The sequence below is a fragment of the Bombina bombina genome, chromosome 3 (genome assembly GCF_027579735.1).
Source record: "Bombina bombina isolate aBomBom1 chromosome 3, aBomBom1.pri, whole genome shotgun sequence".
NCBI lineage: Eukaryota > Metazoa > Chordata > Amphibia > Anura > Bombinatoridae > Bombina > Bombina bombina.
This window is the reverse complement of record NC_069501.1, coordinates 502,518,206-502,539,335: the sequence shown is the minus strand read 5'-3', so window position 1 is coordinate 502,539,335 and position 21,130 is coordinate 502,518,206. Positions and strand designations below refer to the sequence as shown.

The 21,130-nt window shown below is 42.1% G+C and overlaps 1 protein-coding gene across 1 annotated transcript in view; it reads left to right on the top strand.

The window, feature by feature from the left end:
- SFT2D2 (SFT2 domain containing 2) overlaps positions 1-21,130 on the top strand; it is a 267,916-nt gene that overhangs the window by 246,603 nt on the left and 183 nt on the right. The window contains exon 8 of the mRNA XM_053706876.1: positions 21,064-21,130. This exon is cut by the window's right edge and continues 183 nt beyond it. Coding sequence (XP_053562851.1) covers positions 21,064-21,103 — 40 coding nt within the window. The 3' untranslated portion in view covers positions 21,104-21,130. The remainder of the gene's footprint in view (positions 1-21,063) is intronic.

Genomic DNA, 21,130 nt, shown 5'->3' with positions numbered 1-21,130 from the left:
AAGCTGGCAGCTGTGCCAGATGTTCAAGCCTTTGTTCAGGCTCTGGTTAGAATCAAGCCTGTTTACAAACCTTTGACTCCTCCTTGGAGTCTCAATTTAGTTCTTTCAGTTCTTCAGGGGGTTCCGTTTGAACCCTTACATTCCGTTGATATTAAGTTATTATCTTGGAAAGTTTTGTTTTTGGTTGCAATTTCTTCTGCTAGAAGAGTTTCAGAATTATCTGCTCTGCAGTGTTCTCCTCCTTATCTGGTGTTCCATGCAGATAAGGTGGTTTTGCGTACTAAACCTGGTTTTCTTCCGAAAGTTGTTTCTAACAAAAACATTAACCAGGAGATAGTCGTGCCTTCTTTGTGTCCGAATCCAGTTTCAAAGAAGGAACGTTTGTTGCACAATTTGGATGTTGTTCGTGCTTTAAAATTCTATTTAGATGCTACAAAGGATTTTAGACAAACATCTTCCTTGTTTGTTGTTTATTCTGGTAAAAGGAGAGGTCAAAAAGCAACTTCTACCTCTCTCTCCTTTTGGCTTAAAAGCATCATCAGATTGGCTTACGAGACTGCCGGACGGCAGCCTCCTGAAAGAATCACAGCTCATTCCACTAGGGCTGTGGCTTCCACATGGGCCTTCAAGAACGAGGCTTCTGTTGATCAGATATGTAAGGCAGCGACTTGGTCTTCACTGCACACTTTTACTAAATTTTACAAATTTGATACTTTTGCTTCTTCTGAGGCTATTTTTGGGAGAAAGGTTTTGCAAGCCGTGGTGCCTTCCATCTAGGTGACCTGATTTGCTCCCTCCCTTCATCCGTGTCCTAAAGCTTTGGTATTGGTTCCCACAAGTAAGGATGACGCCGTGGACCGGACACACCTATGTTGGAGAAAACAGAATTTATGTTTACCTGATAAATTACTTTCTCCAACGGTGTGTCCGGTCCACGGCCCGCCCTGGTTTTTTAATCAGGTCTGATGATTTATTTTCTTTAACTACAGTCACCACGGTATCATATGATTTCTCCTATGCAAATATTCCTCCTTTACGTCGGTCGAATGACTGGGGAAGGCGGAGCCTAGGAGGGATCATGTGACCAGCTTTGCTGGGCTCTTTGCCATTTCCTGTTGGGGAAGAGAATATCCCACAAGTAAGGATGACGCCGTGGACCGGACACACCGTTGGAGAAAGTAATTTATCAGGTAAACATAAATTCTGTTTTTTTTTTATCTCAGATGCTTAAATTTGCATACAAAATGTATACATATAATATTACATGTACAGTAGGGCAAAAAAGTATTTAGTCAGTCACCAATTGTGCAAGTTCTCCCACTTAAGAAGATGAGAGAGGCCTGTAATTTTCATCATGGGTATACCTCAACTATGAGAGACAAAATGTGGAATCAAATCCAAACAATCACATTGTCTGATTTGGAAAGAATTTATTTGCAAATTATGGTGGAAAATAAGTATTTGGTCAATATCAAAAGTTCATCTCAATACTTCGTTATATATCCTTTGTTGGCAATGACAGAGGTCAAACGTCTTCACAAGGTTGTCACACACTGTTGCTGGTATGTTGGCCCATTCCTGCATGCAGATCTCCTCTAGAGCAGTGATGTTTTGGGGCTGTTGCTGGACAACACAGATTTTCAACTCCCTCCAAAGGTTTTCTATGGGGTTGAGATCTGGAGACTGGCTAGGCCACTCCAGGACCTTGAAATGCTTCTTACAAAGCCACTCCTTCGTTGCCCAGGCGGTGTGTTTGGGATCATTGTCATGCTGAAAGACCCAGCCACGTTTCATCTTCAATGCCCTTGCTGATGGAAGGAGGTTTGCACTCAAAATCTCACGATACATGGCCCCATTCATTCTTTCATGTACACGGATCAGTCGTCCTGTTCCCTTTGCAGAGAAACAGCCCCAAAGCATGATGTTGCCACCCCCATGCTTCACAGTAGGTATGGTGTTCTTTGGTTGCAACTCAGCATTCTCTCTCCAAACACGACGAGTTGTGTTTCTACCAAACAGTTCTACTTTGGTTTTATCTGACCATATGACATTCTCCCAATCTGCTTCTGGATCATCCAAATGCTCTCTAGCATACTTCGGAGGGGTCTGAACATGTACTGTCTTAAGCAGGGGGACACGTCTGGCACTGCAGGATCTGAGTCCCTGGCGGCGTAGTGTGTTACTGATGGTAGCCTTTGTTACGTTGGTCCCAGCTCTCTGCAGGTCATTCACTAGGTCCCCCCGTGTGGTTCTGGGATGTTTGCTCACCGTTCTTGTGATCATTTTGACCCCACAGGGTGAGATCTTGCGTGGAGCCCCAGATCGAGGGAGATTATCAGTGGTCTTGTATGTCTTCCATTTTCTAATTATTGCTCCCACAGTTGATTTCTTCAAACCAAGCTGCTTGCCTATTGCAGATTGTCTGGTGCAGGTCTACAATTTTGTTTCTGGTGTGCTTCGACAGCTCTTTGGTCTTCACCATAGTGGAGTTTGGAGTGTGATTGTTTGAGGTTGTGGATAGGTGTCTTTTATACTGATAACAAGTTCAAACAGGTGCCATTAATACAGGTAATGAGTGAAGGACAGAGGAGCCTCTAAAAGAAGAAGATACAGGTCTGTGAGAGCCAGAAATTTTGCTTGTTTGTAGGTGACCAAATACTTATTTTCCACCATAATATGCAAATAAATTCTTTCCAAATCAGACAATGTGATTGTCTGGATTTGTTTCCACATTTTGTCTCTCATAGTTGAGGTGTACCTATGATGAAAATCACAGGCCTCTCTCATCTTCTTAAGTGGGAGAACTTGCACAATTGGTGGCTGACTAAATACTTTTTTGCCCCACTGTATGTCCTTGCTGCTAGAGTATGATCAATTATGACAGAGTTTCTGTAGTGTTCTTTGGAAAACAGATTTAAAAAGGCATAATTTGCTTACAGTTTATTAATACTATATTTAGTTATGAAATAGTACAACAGACTTAAATTATCTCTGCAGAGACTGATTTTATAATCTGAGTTTGCATTGCAGAATGTACAAGATCTTTTTGCAGTTGCTAAACTTTGAATATTCATTCCTTCGAGCAAGAACATTTACTATGTTATGGTTGCATGACTTTTCACAGGGTGATGTACAAATCTGTTACATGCATGTTTCTAACCAAATGTATGTTTTTGTCAAGCTCATACCATATTTCAATTCCTGCATATCTAATTCTAATATATATATATACTCTAGAACAGTACAGTATTATTCTATAGTGAGCCAATATCTACCTTTCTATACATCTTCCTTTCTATACAGATAGATGTACTTTATTTCTCTTGTTAAGTGTATCCAGTCCACGGATCATCCATTACTTGTGGGATATTCTCCTTCCCAACAGGAAGTTGCAAGAGGATCACCCACAGCAGAGCTGCTATATAGCTCCTCCCCTCACTGCCATACCCAGTCATTCTCTTGCAACTCTCAACTAAGATGGAGGTCGTAAGAGGACTGTGGTGTTTTATACTTAGTTTATTTCTTCAATCAAAAGTTTGTTATTTTTCACTGTTATTTCACAATTTGGGAAAATTTGTGTTTCTTAAAGGCGCAGTAACGTTTTTTATATTGCTTGTAAACTTGTTTTAAAGTGTTTTCCAAGCTTGCTAGTCTCATTGCTAGTCTGTTTAAACATGTCTGACACAGAGGAACCTACTTGTTCATTATGTTTGAAAGCCATGGTGGAGCCCCATAGGAGAATGTGTACTAAATGTATTGATTTCACCTTAAACAGTAAAGATCAGTCTTTATCTATAAAAGAATTATCACCAGAGGGTTCTGTCGAGGGGGAAGGTATGCCGACTAACTCTCCCCACGTGTCAGACCCTTTGCCTCCCGCTCAGGGGACGCACGCTAATATGGCGCCAATTACATCAGGGACGCCCATAGCGATTACCTTGCAGGACATGGCTGCAATCATGAATAATACCCTGTCAGAGGTATTATCTAGATTGCCTGAATTAAGAGGCAAGCGCGATAGCTCTGGGGTTAGGAGAGATACAGAGCGCGCAAATGCTGTTTGAGCCATGTCTGATACTGCGTCACAGTATGCAGAACATGAGGACGGAGAGCTTCAGTCTGTGGGTGACATCTCTGACTCGGGGAAACCTGATTCAGAGATTTCTAATTTTAAATTTAAGCTTGAGAACCTCCGTGTATTGCTTGGGGAGGTATTAGCTGCTCTGAATGACTGTAACACAGTTGCAATTCCAGAGAAATTGTGTAAGCTGGATAGATACTATGCGGTGCCGGTGTGTACTGACGTTTTTCCTATACCTAAAAGGCTTACAGAAATTATTAGCAAGGAGTGGGATAGACCCGGTGTGCCCTTTTTCCCACCTCCTATATTTAGAAAAATGTTTCCAATAGACGCCACTACACGGGGCTTATGGCAGACGGTCCCTAAGGTGGAGGGAGCAGTTTCTACGTTAGCAAAGCGTACCACTATCCCGGTTGAGGACAGTTGTGCTTTTTCAGATCCAATGGATAAAAAATTGGAGGGTTACCTTAAGAAAATGTTTATTCAACAAGGTTTTATTTTACAGCCCCTTGCATGCATTGCGCCTGTCACTGCTGCGGCGGCATTCTGGTTTGAGGCCCTGGAAGAGGCCATCCAGACAGCTCCATTGAATGAAGTTATTGACAAGCTTAGAACGCTTAAGCTAGCTAACTCATTTGTTTCTGATGCCATTGTTCATTTGACTAAACTAACGGCTAAGAATTCCGGATTCGCCATCCAGGCGCGTAGGGCGCTATGGCTTAAATCCTGGTCAGCTGACGTGACTTCAAAGTCTAAATTACTCAACATTCCTTTCAAGGGGCAGTCCTTATTCGGGCCTGGCTTGAAGGAAATTATTGCTGACATTACTGGAGGCAAGGGTCATACCCTTCCTCAGGACAGGGCCAAATCAAAGGCCAAACAGTCTAATTTTCGTGCCTTTCAAAATTTCAAGTCAGGAGCAGCATCAACTTCCTCCGCTTCAAAACAAGAGGGAACTGTTGCTCATTCCAGACAGGCCTGGAAACCTAACCAGTCCTGGAACAAGGGCAAGCAGGCCAGGAAGCCTGCTGCTGCCCCCAAGACAGCATGAAGGAACGGCCCCCTATCCGGAAACGGATCTAGTGGGGGGCAGACTTTCTCTCTTCGCCCAGGCGTGGGCAAGAGATGTTCAGGATCCCTGGGCGTTGGAGATCATATCTCAGGGATATCTTCTGGACTTCAAAGCTTCTCCTCCACAAGGGAGATTTCATCTTTCAAGGTTAACATCAAACTAGATAAAGAAAGAGGCATTCCTAAGCTGTGTGCAAGACCTCCTAGTAATGGGAGTGATCCATCCAGTTCCGCGGGCGGAACAAGGACAGGGATTTTATTCAAATCTGTTTGTGATTCCCAAGAAAGAGGGAATCTTCAGACCAATCTTGGATCTAAAGATCTTAAACAAATTCCTCAGAGTTCCATCATTCAAAATGGAAACTATTCGGACCATCCTACCCATGATCCAAGAGGGTCAGTACATGACCACAGTGGACTTAAAGGATGCCTACCTTCACATACCGATTCACAAAGATCATCATCGGTTCCTAATGTTTGCCTTTCTAGACGGGCATTACCAATTTGTAGCTCTTCCCTTCGGGTTGGCCACTGCCCCGAGAATTTTTACAAAGGTTCTGGGCTCACTTCTGGCGGTTCTAAGACCGCGAGGCATAGCGGTGGCTCCGTATCTAGACGACATCCTGATACAGGCGTCAAGCTTTCAAATTGCCAAGTCTCATACAGAGATAGTTCTGGCATTTCTGAGGTCGCATGGGTGGAAAGTGAACGTGGAAAAGAGTTCTCTATCACCACTCACAAGAGTCTCCTTCCTAGGGACTCTTATAGATTCTGTAGAGATGAAAATTTACCTGACGGTGTCCAGGTTATCAAAACTTCTAAATGCTTGCCGTGTCCTTCATTCCATTCCACGCCCGTCAGTGGCTCAGTGCATGGAAGTAATCGGCTTAATGGTAGCGGAAATGGACATAGTGCCATTTGCGCGCCTGCATCTCAGACCGCTGCAATTATGCATGCTAAGTCAGTGGAATGGGGATTACTCAGATTTGTCCCCTCTGCTAAATCTGGATCAAGAGACCAGAGATTCTCTTCTCTGGTGGCTTTCTCGGGTCCATCTGTCCAAGGGTATGACCTTTCACAGGCCAGATTGGACGATTGTAACAACAGATGCCAGCCTTCTAGGTTGAGGCGCAGTCTGGAACTCCCTGAAGGCTCAGGGATCGTGGACTCCGGAGGAGAAACTTCTCCCAATAAATATTCTGGAGTTAAGAGCAATATTCAATGCTCTTCTAGCTTGGCCTCAGTTAGCAACACTGAGGTTCATCAGATTTCAGTCGGACAACATCACGACTGTGGCTTACATCAACCATCAAGGGGGAACCAGGAGTTCCCTAGCGATGTTAGAAGTCTCAAAGATAATTCGCTGGGCAGAGTCTCACTCTTGCCACCTGTCAGCGATCCACATCCCAGGCGTAGAGAACTGGGAGGCGGATTTTCTAAGTCGTCAGACTTTTCATCCGGAGGAGTGGGAACTCCATCCGGAGGTGTTTGCTCAACTGGTCCATCGTTGGGGCAAACCAGAACTGGATCTCATGGCGTCTCGCCAGAACGCCAAGCTTCCTTGTTACGGATCCAGGGACCCGGGAGCAACGCTGATAGATGCTCTAGCAGCTCGTTGGTTCTTCAACCTGGCCTATGTGTTTCCACCGTTTCCTCTGCTCCCTCGACTGATTGCCAAAATCAAACAGGAGAGAGCATTGGTGATTCTGATAGCGCCTGCGTGGCCACGCAGGACCTGGTATGCAGACCTAGTGGACATGTCATCTCTTCCACCATGGACTCTGCCTCTGAGGCAGGACCTTCTAATACAAGGTCCTTTCAATCATCCAAATCTACTTTCTCTGAGACTGACTGCATGGAGATTGAACGCTTGATTCTATCAAGGCGTGGCTTCTCCGAGTCAGTCATTGATACCTTAATACAGGCTCGGATGCCTGTCATCAGGAAAATCTACCATAAGATATGGTGTAAATATCTTTATTGGTGTGAATCCAAGAGTTACTCATGGAGTAAGGTTAGGATTCCTAGGATATTGTCCTTTCTCCAAGAGGGTTTGGACAAAGGCTTATCAGCTAGTTTTTTAAAAGGACAGATCTCTGCTCTGTCTATTCTTTTGCACAAGCGTCTGGCAGAAGTTCCAGACGTCCAGGCATTTTGTCAGGCTTTGGTTAGGATTAAGCCTGTGTTTAAAACTGTTGCTCCCCCGTGGAGCTTAAACTTGGTTCTTAAAGTTCTTCAGGGAGTTCAGTTTGAACCCCTTCATTCCATTGATATTAAACTTTTATCTTGGAAAGTTCTGTTTTTGATGGCTATTTCCTCGGCTCGAAGAGTCTCTGAGTTATCTGCCTTACATTGTGATTCTCCTTATCTGATTTTTCATTCAGACAAGGTAGTTCTGCGTACCAAACCTGGGTTTTTACCTAAGGTGGTTTCTAACAGGAATATCAATCAAGAGATTGTTGTTCCATCATTGTGTCCTAATCCTTCTTCAAAGAAGGAACGTCTTTTGCATAATCTGGACGTAGTCCGTGCCTTGAAGTTTTACTTACAGGCTACTAAAGATTTTCGTCAAACATCTGCCCTGTTTGTCGTTTACTCTGGACAGAGGAGAGGTCAAAAAGCTTTGGCAACCTCTCTCTCCTTTTGGCTTCGGAGCATAATACGCTTAGCCTATAAGACTGCTGGACAGCAGCCCCCTGAAAGGATTACAGCTCATTCTACTAGAGCTGTGGCTTCCACCTGGGCCTTTAAAAATGAGGCCTCTGTTGAACAGATTTGCAAGGCTGCGACTTGGTCTTCGCTTCACACCTTTTCAAAATTTTACAAATTTGACACTTTTGCTTCTTCGGAGGCTGTTTTTGGGAGAAAGGTTCTACAGGCAGTGGTTCCTTCCGTTTAAGTTCCTGCCTTGTCCCTCCCATCATCCGTGTACTTTAGCTTTGGTATTGGTATCCCACAAGTAATGGATGATCCGTGGACTGGATACACTTAACAAGAGAAAACATAATTTATGCTTACCTGATAAATTTATTTCTCTTGTAGTGTATCCAGTCCACGGCCCGCCCTGTCCTTTTAAGGCAGGTCTAAATTTTAATTAAACTACAGTCACCACTGCACCCTATGGTTTCTCCTTTCTCGTCTTGTTTCGGTCGAATGACTGGATATGGCAGTGAGGGGAGGAGCTATATAGCAGCTCTGCTGTGGGTGATCCTCTTGCAACTTCCTGTTGGGAAGGAGAATATCCCACAAGTAATGGATGATCCGTGGACTGGATACACTACAAGAGAAATAAATTTATCATGTAAGCATAAATTATGTTTTTCTTATAAGTGAGTGAGTTTTATATGCTCCAAGTATATCTTCAACAAGGTACTTTTTAATGTGTGAGATATATATATATATATATATATATATATATATATATATATATATATATATACTGTATATATACATACATAATCTCACAAAAGTGAGTACACCCTTCACATTTTTGTAAATATTTTATTATATATTTTCATGTGACAACACTGAAGAAATTACACTTTGCTACAATGTAAAGTAGTGAGTATGCAACCTGTATAACAGAGTGTAAATTTGCTGTCCCCTCAAAATAACTCAACACACAGCCAATAATGTCTAAACCATTGGCAACAAAAGTGAGTACACCCCTAAGTGAAAATGTCTAAATTGGGCCCAATAAGCCATTTTCCCTCCCCAGTGTCATGTAAAATCATTAGTGTTACAAAGTCTCAGGTGTGAATGTGGTGCAGGTGTGTTAAATTTGGTATTATCGCACTCACACTCTCTCATACTGGTCACTGGAAGTTCAACATGGCACCTCATGACAAAGAACTCTCTGAGGATCTGAAAAAAAGAATTGTTGTTCTACATAAACATGGCCTAGGCTATAAGAAGATTGCCAAGGCCCTGAAACTGAGTTGCAGTACGGTGGGCAAGACCATACAGTGGTTTCACAGGACAGGTTCCATTCAGAACAGGCCTCCCAATGGTCGACCAAAGAAATTGAGTGCATGTGCTCAGTTTTACATCCAGAGGTTGTCTTTGGGAAATAGACATATGAGTGCTGCCAGCATTGCTGCAGAGGTTGAAGGGGTGGGGGGTCAGCCTGTCAGTGCTCAGACCATACGCCGCACACTGCATCAAATTGGTCTGCATGGCTGTCGTCCCAGAAGAAAGCCTCTTCTAAAGATAATGCACAAGAAAGCCTGCAAACAGTTTGCTGAATACAAGCAGACTAAGGACATGGATTACTGGAACCATGTCCTGTGGTCCAATGAGACCAAAATAAACTTATTTGGTTAAGATGGTGTCAAGCGTGTGTGGCGGCAAACAGTTGAGGAATACAAAGACAAGTTTGTCTTGTCTACAGTCAAGCATGGTGGTGGGAGTGTCATGGTCGGGCCTGCATGAGTGCTGCCGGCACTGGAGAGCTACAATTCATTGAGGGAACCATGAATGCCAACATGTACTGTGACATACTGAAGTGGAGACTGAGCCGCAGGACAGTATTCAACATAACGACCCCAAACACACCTCCAAGACGACCACTGCCTTGCTAAAGAAGCTGAGGGTAAAGGTGATGGACTGGCCAAGCATGTCTCCAGACCTAAACCCTATTGAGCATCTGTGGGGCATCCTCAAACTGAAGGTGGGGGAGTGCAAGGTCTCTAACATCCACCAGCTCTGTGATGTTGTCATGGAGGAGAGGAAGATGACTCCAGTGGCAACATGTGAAGCTCCGGTGAACTCCATGCCCAAGAGGGTTAAAGCAGTGCTGGAAAATAATGGTGGCCACACAAAATATTGACACTTTGGGCCCAATTTGGACATTTCCACTTAGGGGTGTACTCACTTTTGTTGCCAACGGTTTAGACATTAATGGCTGTGTGTGGTTATTTTGAGGGGACAGCAAATTTATACTGTAATACAGGCTGTACACTCACTACTTTACATTGTAGCAAAGTGTCATTTCTTCAGTGTTGTCACATGAAAATATATAATAAAATATTTACAAAAATGTGAGGGGTGTACTGACTTTTGTGAGATACTGTATGTAACTCTGCATAGTCTAATTACTTTGATCTCAGATGCTAAAATGTATGTTCAGCTACATGCAAACATCTATGAAAATATTTTAGTATTTGCATCAACACGCATTGCTAGTCTCAATACACATTATCTATGTCAAGCCTAGTTTTACAAATAAAGAATCTATAATTTGATTAGACAGGTGGATGCTGTTTTCCTCTTTACAGTTATCTTAATATGTATATTTTAACATATTTTTATCTGATGCAAGTTTTTCCTCAGTACTCCTGTGCTTCAAGGACAAAGCAAGAGCTGCAAAACAGGAATCAGACTCATTCTCAGGTTCAGGTGTGATAAGGTGCTCTACTCGGTATTTCACTTAGAATTCATGAGTCTACCTAGCAAATGTGGAAATTAAGCCCTAATGTTCAGGCAGCTATTACGGTGTCTTACCAGGTTCCTATTTTCTTAAGGCTATTTCAAAGTGTTTTTTTTCCTTGCTCTATAGCATTTATACATCCTTTTTGCTTTCCTTTCTTTGTTTTCAGTCCTCACATCAGCACTTGCCTGGGCCAGTGCACCATCTGGAGGTCTTGAGGGATGCAAGGAGTTTGGTTCCCTCTGGAGGCGAGGTTACCACTCAACATTATGGAGCGTTTCTTAGAGCTCTTCAGGCCATGATCCATTCTCATTCAAATCCCATCTACATTTCTAATCAGACATCTTTATAGTGGTTGCCTAAATTAACTATCAAGTAAAGACTTGCATCTCCCTCACCATCCAAGAAATTACTCTTTTGTTCTGTTATGAATAGAGAAGGAAAGCTGTTCTCTATCAACTTCATATTCAAGGAGTGAACAACTGGGAAACAGACTACTTTAATCTGTTCAGTCAGGAGAATGGGTTTTTCATCAAGACATATTCAACCATCTTATTCTAAATTGGGTTCTACCATGTATAGGTCTAATGGTGTACAAGCTGAATCACAGCTTCAAGCATATTGTGCCAGATATAGACTCAAAATCTCTATGATAGATGCCTTAGTTTGTCCCTGAATATTTTATTTAACGTTCCTGTTTTACCAATTTATTCTTCTTTTAAGAGTCATTCCAAGAATCAAACAGGATTCAGCTTCAGTAATTCTCATAACTTTGGCCTGAGCCTGCAGAACTTAGTATGCTGACCTAATTCATATGTCTCCTCTTCCTACATGGACCCTATCCCTAAGGCAGTATCTTCTGTCTCCAGGACCTATGTTTCATCTAGATCTCAGTTTGCTGAATTTTACGGTGTGAAGGTTAAATGCTTAGACCTCAAGATGATGGGTTTCTCTGACTCGGATATCTCTACTTTGCTTCATGCATGTAAGCCAGTTAACTAACGTTATCAAATAATCTGGAATGCTTACTTTCTTTGGTGTTCTTCTTGAGGTTTTTTTTCTTGGAAATCCTTTAAAAACTTTAAAAACTTAGTTCCTTTAGGTTGAACTAGATAAGGGGCCTATTGTCTAGTTCTCTAAAGGGCAAGATATCAAATTAACTTTTTTGTTTCACAAAAGGTTGGAGAAGTTGCCAGATGTTCAAACTTTTGTTCAAGCCCTGGTGAGAATTTATCCTGTTGTTAGACCAATTTCTCCTCCTTGGAACTTCAATTTAGTTTTCTCTTTACTGCAATGTTCTCATTTTAAACCTATGCATATTTTAGACTTTAAACTGTTGTCCTGAAAGGTTCTTTTCTTCCTGTGGACCAAATATGATTTTCTTCCAAGGGTGGTATCTTCAGGAAATAGTTTTTCCTTCTGTGTGTCCAAATCCTTCTAATTAAAAGGAAAGATTACTTCACAACCTAGATGTTGTCAGAGCTTTAAAGTTCTATATTCAGGCTACTAAAAACTTTCGACAAACTTCCAGTTTATTTGTCCACTACTCTGGTCCTAGGAGGGTCAGAAAACTGTGGCGGTGGCCCTGGCATCCTGGCTCAAGCAGATTATTCGCAAGGCTTACTTGGTTGTGGTAGGAAGTAGAAATTTACAATATAAGTTTCTACTTCCTAGGCTTTCAAGGGTGATGCCTCCTTGGAACAGATTTGCAAGGCAACAACTTGGTCTTCCCTTCACATTTTTTTTTTTTCTTCAAATTTTATAATTTGACATTTATGCTTTTTCTGATGCAGCTTTTGGCAGGAAAGTCTTTCAGGCCTCAGTGTCTGGAAAAATAGGAACTGCCTACTTTTTGTTCGACGCGTTCTTAACATGGACTCTCAGCTTGGGTATTGTATCCCACATGTTATGAAGCTATGATCTCTCATCAGCTAAGAAGGAAAATTGATAATGTATTTCCTTCGGCTGAAGAGAGTCCATAGCCCCAGCCCCTGTTTTTGTATATGGGTGACAGTTTTAATTTGCACCTCATAACCTTGCTTTCTGTCTTTTTCTTTCTCTCTCTCTCTCTCTCTCTCTCTCTCTCCTCTGCTATATGTAAATGGGAGAGGGGGTGGGAGGGGCTAAACTTTGTGAGGGTTCTTGAACTCCTCCTGATAGGCTACAATATATCCCACATGTTATGAAGCTATGGACGCTCATCAGCCCGAATGAAATAATCTTGTCAGTAAGCATAAATTCTGTTATTTAAAAAAAAAAAATCCTCAGCTATATAAACAAATATACATTTAAAAATTAAAAGAACGTTTTCTGTATGTGAAGAACATTGGGTTTAGCGCAGTTGGTCTAATGTGTGTCAGGTTAGCACGCAAGCGGTAAGTGTTAGGTTTTGGGTTTTTTTGGGGTGTTTTTTTAACACTATGGGAAGACGTTGTGCAGTCGCTATATCCGAAATCATGAAGTTAGCGTGCATCGGGTTTTGCTCACACGCTTTTTACTTTCAACTTGTAATACGCATGCTAACCCGGCCCTGTTAAAAGTTCACTTTGAGTTCAATTGCCGTGCAAGCAGTAAATTCCAATAGCCCACCATGTGTAATCTGGTCCATAATAAGAAATTGAAGAAATATCAAATGTTCTCATGCTCAGAAATAGAAATTAAATGGTAATGAATCCCCAAATTTCTCTTTAGTGGTTCAGATAGAAGAAACTTGTAAAGTTGATAAGCAAACATTACACTACTGTGAGCTTGTTGAACTCACCAGTTGAGCCAATGAAAAAAGGCATTTATGTGCAGCCACTAATTAGTAGCTAGCTCCCAGTAGTGCATTGCTGCTCCTGAGCCTACCTACGTATGGTTTTTGTGAGAACCTGCAGTCGAATGAAGGTGAAGGGCTTGATAAATCAAGCCCATAGTGCTTCAAACTAATGCACACTCCTGAACTTGCATCCCTGTTTTTCAACAAAAGATACTAAGGGAACAAAAAAATGTATAATAGAAGTAAATTAGATATCTGTTTAACATTGCATGCTCTATCTGAATCATGAAAGAAACATATGTGTTTTATGCCCATTCAACTTTAAAATGCTGGTTTTAACTTTAAAAAAAATGTTGGATTTATGTGAAATTGCATAACAAGCCTAACCCTGCTACATATATGTCCCTTATTGGCCTCAGCAGAGATGATCAGTTTAGAAACTATAAAACAACTTTTGCTAGTATTACTGACTATGGCTAGCTGTCTCCATCAAGTTAATAGTTCTGAGATTAGAGTTTGGTTATTGAAAAACAATTACAGCTAACTGAGTTTATTTTCAAAATGTTTACACTTGGCTAATGCATCATTCTATAGCAAGACAGAAATATTTTGCAATTACAAGGTTTTTTGTGTCTCTTTAATATCCTGAAAGAGAGATGGATGGGTGATTTTATATATTGTCCATTATACTTAATATATATTGAAACTACCCTGTCATTGCATTGGTCATTCTAATGAGAGGTCCTTTGTTATTAATTAATGAAATGAGAGTTAAGTTGCTGATTCATAAAGTATACATTTCTTACTGTCAACCTATCTAAATTAAGGAAAATCCCACTATACTATTAACAGTGGCGTCACCAGGGGGCACACTAGCCCCCCCCCCCCAGCATATTCCCAACGCTGGCTTTTTGCCTCCAATCCTGCCCATGACACATCCTAATCCTGCCAATCACATGCCTGGCCCGCCCCCATTTGTGAGTGTCCATGAGACTTGCCATTGTTGTTATTTTCTCTACAGTTGGCGGCAGAAAAGGTTTGTACTTTTCGTACCTTGCTTTAGCTTTCCTAATTTTCTCCTTTCTCTCGGTCATATGTATGACTGAGAGATTATGGGAAAGTGGGAGGGATTAAAAGATCTGTTAAATTGGATGCTTTGCCTCCTGCTAGTGCACTGGAGTTTAATCCCATATGTGATGGCGAGAGTCCACTAGGAGGCGGCAAAGCACCCAACATAACAGAGCTGTATTAATAATTTTTGGTTTTATATGCAGTTCTCACCCCAGCCACTAGTTGAACATCCCTGACTTTTATATTGTGGTTACCCATGGTTTGAATCCATGTAATGATTTGGAAACAGAGCTGATGGAAAAAAAGTTTTGTCTGAAATACTTAGGCTATTTAGAGTAAGTAATGTGTTTTTTTACTTTATCATATATATTAAAATAGTCAAAGATAAAAACAGTTTATTGTTTTCAGTAGTTAACAAAAGTTAAAGGGACATTCCATTTAAAATTCAAATGCACATAGATGAATTACATCTTTGAATAGAAACCTATTTACAATATACATGCATTGGCAAAAATACTTCTAGTAAAAGTTATCACTGTTTTAGTATTAGCATTTCTTCTGTTATGTGTGATCAGTCCACGGGTCATCATTACTTCTGGGATATTATCTGCTCCCCTACAGGAAGTGCAAGAGGATTCACCCAGCAGAGTTGCTATATAGCTCCTCCCCTCTACGTCACCTCCAGTCATTCTCTTGCACCCAAAGACTAGATAGGAGGTGTGAGAGGACTATGGTGATTATACTTAGTTTTTAGAACTTCAATCAAAAGTTTGTTATTTTACAATAGCACCGGAGCGTGTTATTACCTCTCTGGCAGAGTTTGAAGAAGAATCTACCAGAGTTTTTCTTATGATTTTAACCGGAGTAGTTAAGATCATATTGCTGTTTCTCGGCCATCTGAGGGAGGTAAAAACTTCAGATCAGGGGACAGCGGGCAGTGGAATCTGCATTGAGGTATGTAGCAGTTTTTATTTTCTGAATGGAATTGATGAGAAAATCCTGCCATACCGTTATAATGAACATGTATGTATACTCTACACTTTAGTATTCTGGGGATGGTATTTCACCGGAATTACTCTGTAAAAGTACATTAAACCTTTTAATAGGTATTTTTTATGTTAAACGTTTTTGCTGGAATGTAGAATCGTTTGCATTAATGAGGTACTGAGTGAATAAATATTTGGGCATTATTTTTCCACTTGGCAGTTTGCTTGTTTTAATTATGACAGTTTCGTTTCTCTCTCACTGCTGTGTGTGAGAGGGAGGGGCCGTTTTTGGCGCTCTTTGCTACGCATCAAAAATTTCCAGTCAGTTACTGTTGTATTTTCTGCATGATCCGGTTCATCTCTAGCAGAACTCAGGGGTCTTCAAACTTCTTTGAAGGGAGGTAGATTCTCTCAGCAGAGCTGTGAGACTTATATAGTGACTGTGATTTAAAACGTTGCTCTGTAATTTTTATGTTTAAAATTTAATTAGTGTTACTTTACTAATGGGAACAAACCTTTGCTAAAAGTTGTGTTGTTTTCAAGGATTGATGCTATAACTGTTTTTCAGTTCATTATTTCAACTGTCATTTAATCGTTTAGTGCTTCTTGAGGCACAGTACGTTTTTGTTAAATAAGATTGTAACCGAGTTGCATGTTTATTGCTAGTGTGTTAAACATGTCTGATTCAGAGGAAGATACCTGTGTCATTTGTTCCAATGCCAAGGTGGAGCCCAATAGAAATTTATGTACTAACTGTATTGATGCTACTTTAAATAAAAGCCAATCTGTACAAATTGAACAAATTTCACCAAACAGCGAGGGGAGAGTTATGCCGACTAACTCGCCTCACGTGTCAGTACCTGCATCTCCCGCCCGGGAGGTGCGTGATATTATGGCGCCTAGTACATCTGGGCAGCCATTACAGATAACATTACAAGATATGGCTACTGTCATGACTGAAGTTTTGGCTAAATTACCAGAACTAAGAGGCAAGCGTGATCACTCTGGGGTGAGAACAGAGTGCGCTGATAATTCTAGGGCCATGTCTGATACTGCGTCACAGCTTGCAGAGCATGAGGACGGAGAGCTTCATTCTGTAGGTGACGGTTCTGATCCAAGCAGATTGGATTCAGATATTTCAAATTTTAAATTTAAATTGGAAAACCTCCGTGTATTACTAGGGGAGGTCTTAGCGGCTCTTAACGATTGTAACACTGTTGCAATACCAGAGAAAATGTGTAGGTTGGATAAATACTTTGCGGTACCGGCGAGTACTGACGTTTTTCCTATACCTAAGAGATTAACTGAAATTGTTACTAAGGAGTGGGATAGACCCGGTGTGCCGTTCTCACCCCCTCCAATATTTAGAAAGATGTTTCCAATAGACGCCACCACACGGGACTTATGGCAAACGGTCCCTAAGGTGGAGGGAGCAGTTTCTACTTTAGCTAAGCGCACCACTATCCCGGTGGAGGATAGCTGTGCTTTTTCAGATCCTATGGATAAAAAATTAGAGGGTTACCTTAAGAAAATGTTTGTTCAACAAGGTTTTATATTACAACCCCTTGCATGCATCGCGCCGATTACGGCTGCGGCAGCATTTTGGATTGAGTCTCTGGAAGAGAACCTTAGTTCAGCTACGCTGGACGACATTACGGACAGGCTTAGAGTCCTTAAACTAGCTAATTCATTCATTTCGGAGGCCGTAGTACATTTAACCAAACTTACGGCTAAGAATTCAGGATTCGCCATTCAGGCACGTAGGGCGCTGTGGCTAAAATCCTGGTCGGCTGATGTAACTTCTAAGTCCAAATTACTTAATATACCTTTCAAGGGGCAAACTTTATTTGGGCCCGGTTTGAAAGAAATTATTGCTGACATTACAGGAGGTAAGGGCCACGCTCTACCTCAAGACAAAGCCAAAGCTAAGGCTAGACAGTCTAATTTTCGTCCCTTTCGGAATTTCAAATCAGGAACAGCATCAACTTCCACTGCACCAAAACAGGAAGGAGCTGTTGCTCGTTACAGACAAGGCTGGAAACCTAACCAGTCCTGGAATAAGGGCAAGCAGGCCAGGAAACCTGCTGCTGCCCCTAAGACAGCATGAACCGAGGGCCCCCGATCCGGGACCGGATCTAGTGGGGGGCAGACTCTCTCTCTTCGCCCAGGCTTGGGCAAGAGATGTCCAGGATCCCTGGGCGCTAGAGATCATATCTCAGGGATACCTTCTAGACTTCAAATTCTCTCCCCCAAGAGGGAGATTTCATCTGTCAAGGTTGTCAACAAACCAAATAAAGAAAGACGCGTTTCTACGCTGTGTACAAGATCTATTATTAATGGGAGTGATCCATCCGGTTCCGCGGTCGGAACAAGGACAAGGGTTTTACTCAAACCTGTTTGTGGTTCCCAAAAAAGAGGGAACTTTCAGGCCAATCTTGGATTTAAAGATCCTAAACAAATTCCTAAGAGTTCCATCGTTCAAAATGGAAACTATTCGGACTATCTTACCCATGATCCAAAAGGGTCAGTACATGACCACAGTGGATTTAAAGGATGCTTACCTTCACATACCGATTCACAAAGATCATTACCGGTATCTAAGGTTTGCCTTCTTAAACAGGCATTACCAGTTTGTAGCCCTTCCATTCGGATTGGCTACGGCTCCAAGAATCTTCACAAAGGTTCTGGGTGCCCTTCTGGCGGTACTAAGACCGCGAGGAATTTCGGTAGCTCCGTACCTAGACGACATTCTGATACAAGCTTCAAGCTTTCAAACTGCCAAGTCTCATACAGAGTTAGTTCTGGCATTTCTAAGGTCGCATGGATGGAAAGTGAACGAAAAGAAGAGTTCTCTCTTTCCTCTCACAAGAGTTCCATTCCTGGGGACTCTTATAGATTCTGTAGAAATGAAGATTTATCTGACAGAAGACAGATTAACAAAGCTTCTAAATGCATGCCGTGTCCTTCATTCCATTCAACTCCCGTCAGTAGCTCAATGCATGGAGGTGATCGGCTTAATGGTAGCAGCAATGGACATAGTACCCTTTGCACGCCTACATCTCAGACCGCTGCAATTGTGCATGCTGAGTCAGTGGAATGGGGATTACTCAGATTTGTCCCCCACTCTGAATCTGGATCAAGAGACCAGAAACTCTCTTCTATGGTGGCTTTCTCGGCCACATCTGTCCAGGGGGATGCCATTCAGCAGGCCGGAATGGACAATTGTAACAACAGACGCCAGCCTACTAGGTTGGGGCGCTGTCTGGAATTCTCTGAAGGCTCAGGGACAATGGAGTCAGGAGGAAAGTCTCCTGCCAATAAACATTCTGGAATTGAGAGCAGTTCTCAATGCCCTTCTAGCTTGGCCCCAGTTAAAAACTCGGGGGTTCATCAGGTTTCAGTCGGACAACATCACGACTGTAGCTTACATCAACCATCAGGGAGGGACAAGAAGCTCCCTAGCAATGATGGAAGTATCAAAGATAATTTGCTGGGCAGAGTCTCACTCTTGCCACCTGTCAGCAATCCACATCCCGGGAGTGGAGAACTGGGAGGCGGATTTCTTGAGTCGCCAGACTTTTCATCCGGGGGAGTGGGAACTTCATCCGGAGGTCTTTGCCCAAATACTTCGACGTTGGGGCAAACCAGAGATAGATCTCATGGCGTCTCGCCAGAACGCCAAACTTCCTCGCTACGGATCCAGATCCAGGGATCCGGGAGCGGTTCTGATAGATGCTTTGACAGCACCTTGGAACTTCAGGATGGCTTATGTGTTTCCACCTTTCCCGCTGCTTCCTCGATTGATTGCCAAAATCAAACAGGAGAGAGCATCAGTGATTCTAATAGCGCCTGCATGGCCACGCAGGACTTGGTATGCAGATCTAGTGGACATGTCATCCTGTCCGCCTTGGTCTCTACCTCTAAGACAGGACCTTCTGATTCAGGGTCCATTCAAACATCAAAATCTAACTTCTCTGAAGCTGACTGCTTGGAAATTGAACGCTTGATTTTATCAAAACGTGGTTTTTCTGAGTCGGTTATTGATACCCTGATACAGGCTAGGAAGCCTGTTACCAGAAGGATTTACCATAAGATATGGCGTAAATACCTATACTGGTGTGAATCCAAAGATTACTCCTGGAGTAAGGTTAGGATTCCTAGGATATTGTCTTTTCTACAAGAAGGTTTAGAAAAGGGTTTATCGGCTAGCTCATTAAAGGGACAGATCTCAGCTCTGTCCATCTTGTTTCACAGGCGTCTGTCAGAAAATCCAGACGTCCAGGCCTTTTGTCAGGCTTTAGCTAGGATCAAGCCTGTGTTTAAAACTGTTGCTCCGCCATGGAGTTTAAACTTAGTTCTTAACGTTTTACAGGGTGTTCCGTTTGAACCCCTTCATTCCATTGATATAAAATTGTTATCTTGGAAAGTTCTATTTTTAATGGCTATTTCCTCGGCTCGAAGAGTCTCTGAGTTATCAGCCTTACATTGTGATTCTCCTTATCTGATCTTTCACTCAGACAAGGTAGTTCTGCGTACTAAACCTGGGTTCTTACCTAAGGTAGTCACTAACAGGAATATCAATCAAGAGATTGTTGTTCCATCCTTGTGTCCAAATCCTTCTTCAAAGAAGGAACGTCTTCTACACAATCTGGATGTAGTTCGTGCCCTCAAGTTCTACTTGCAGGCAACTAAGGATTTTCGACAAACGTCTTCCCTGTTTGTCGTGTACTCTGGTCAGAGGAGAGGTCATAAGGCTTCGGCTACCTCTCTCTCCTTCTGGCTTCGTAGCATAATTCGTTTAGCCTATGAGTCTGCTGGACAGCAGCCTCCTGAAAGAATTACAGCTCATTCTACTAGAGCTGTGGCTTCCACTTGGGCCTTTAAGAATGAGGCCTCTGTTGAACAGATTTGCAAGGCTGCAACTTGGTCTTCGCTTCATACTTTTTCCAAATTTTACAAATTTGACACTTTTGCTTCTTCGGAGGCTATTTTTGGGAGAAAGGTTCTTCAGGCAGTGGTTCCTTCTGTATAATGAGCCTGCCTATCCCTCCCGTCATCCGTGTACTTTTGCTTTGGTATTGGTATCCCAGAAGTAATGATGACCCGTGGACTGATCACACATAACAGAAGAAAACATAATTTATGCTTACCTTATAAATTCCTTTCTTCTGTTGTGTGATCAGTCCACGGCCCGCCCTGTTTTTTAAGGCAGGTAAATATTTATTTTTTTTAAATTATAATCCAGTCACCACTACACCCTTGGCTTCTCCTTTCTCGTTGGTCTTTGGTCGAATGACTGGAGGTGACGTAGAGGGGAGGAGCTATATAGCAACTCTGCTGGGTGAATCCTCTTGCACTTCCTGTAGGGGAGCAGATAATATCCCAGAAGTAATGATGACCCGTGGACTGATCACACAACAGAAGAAAGGAATTTATCAGGTAAGCATAAATTATGTTTTTTTTCTCTGCACGTGCATGTTAATCATAGCTAGATATTCTCAGTGCTCAAGAACAAAAATGCTTGTATTCAAAACTGAAATGCATCCATGTGGATTCCAATTTTGGCTTGGATGTCCCTTTAATTGCTTATGAATTTATAGATTTGCTTATGAGTTTTAATGTCAGCTTTGCCTGTTCTGCTCACCACTTGTGTTTTTTGTTTTCACAGGGATGCACTAAAAAAATGCTTCTCATCATGCATATCATAAAGAAGTCTATTATGTAAAAAAAACAAC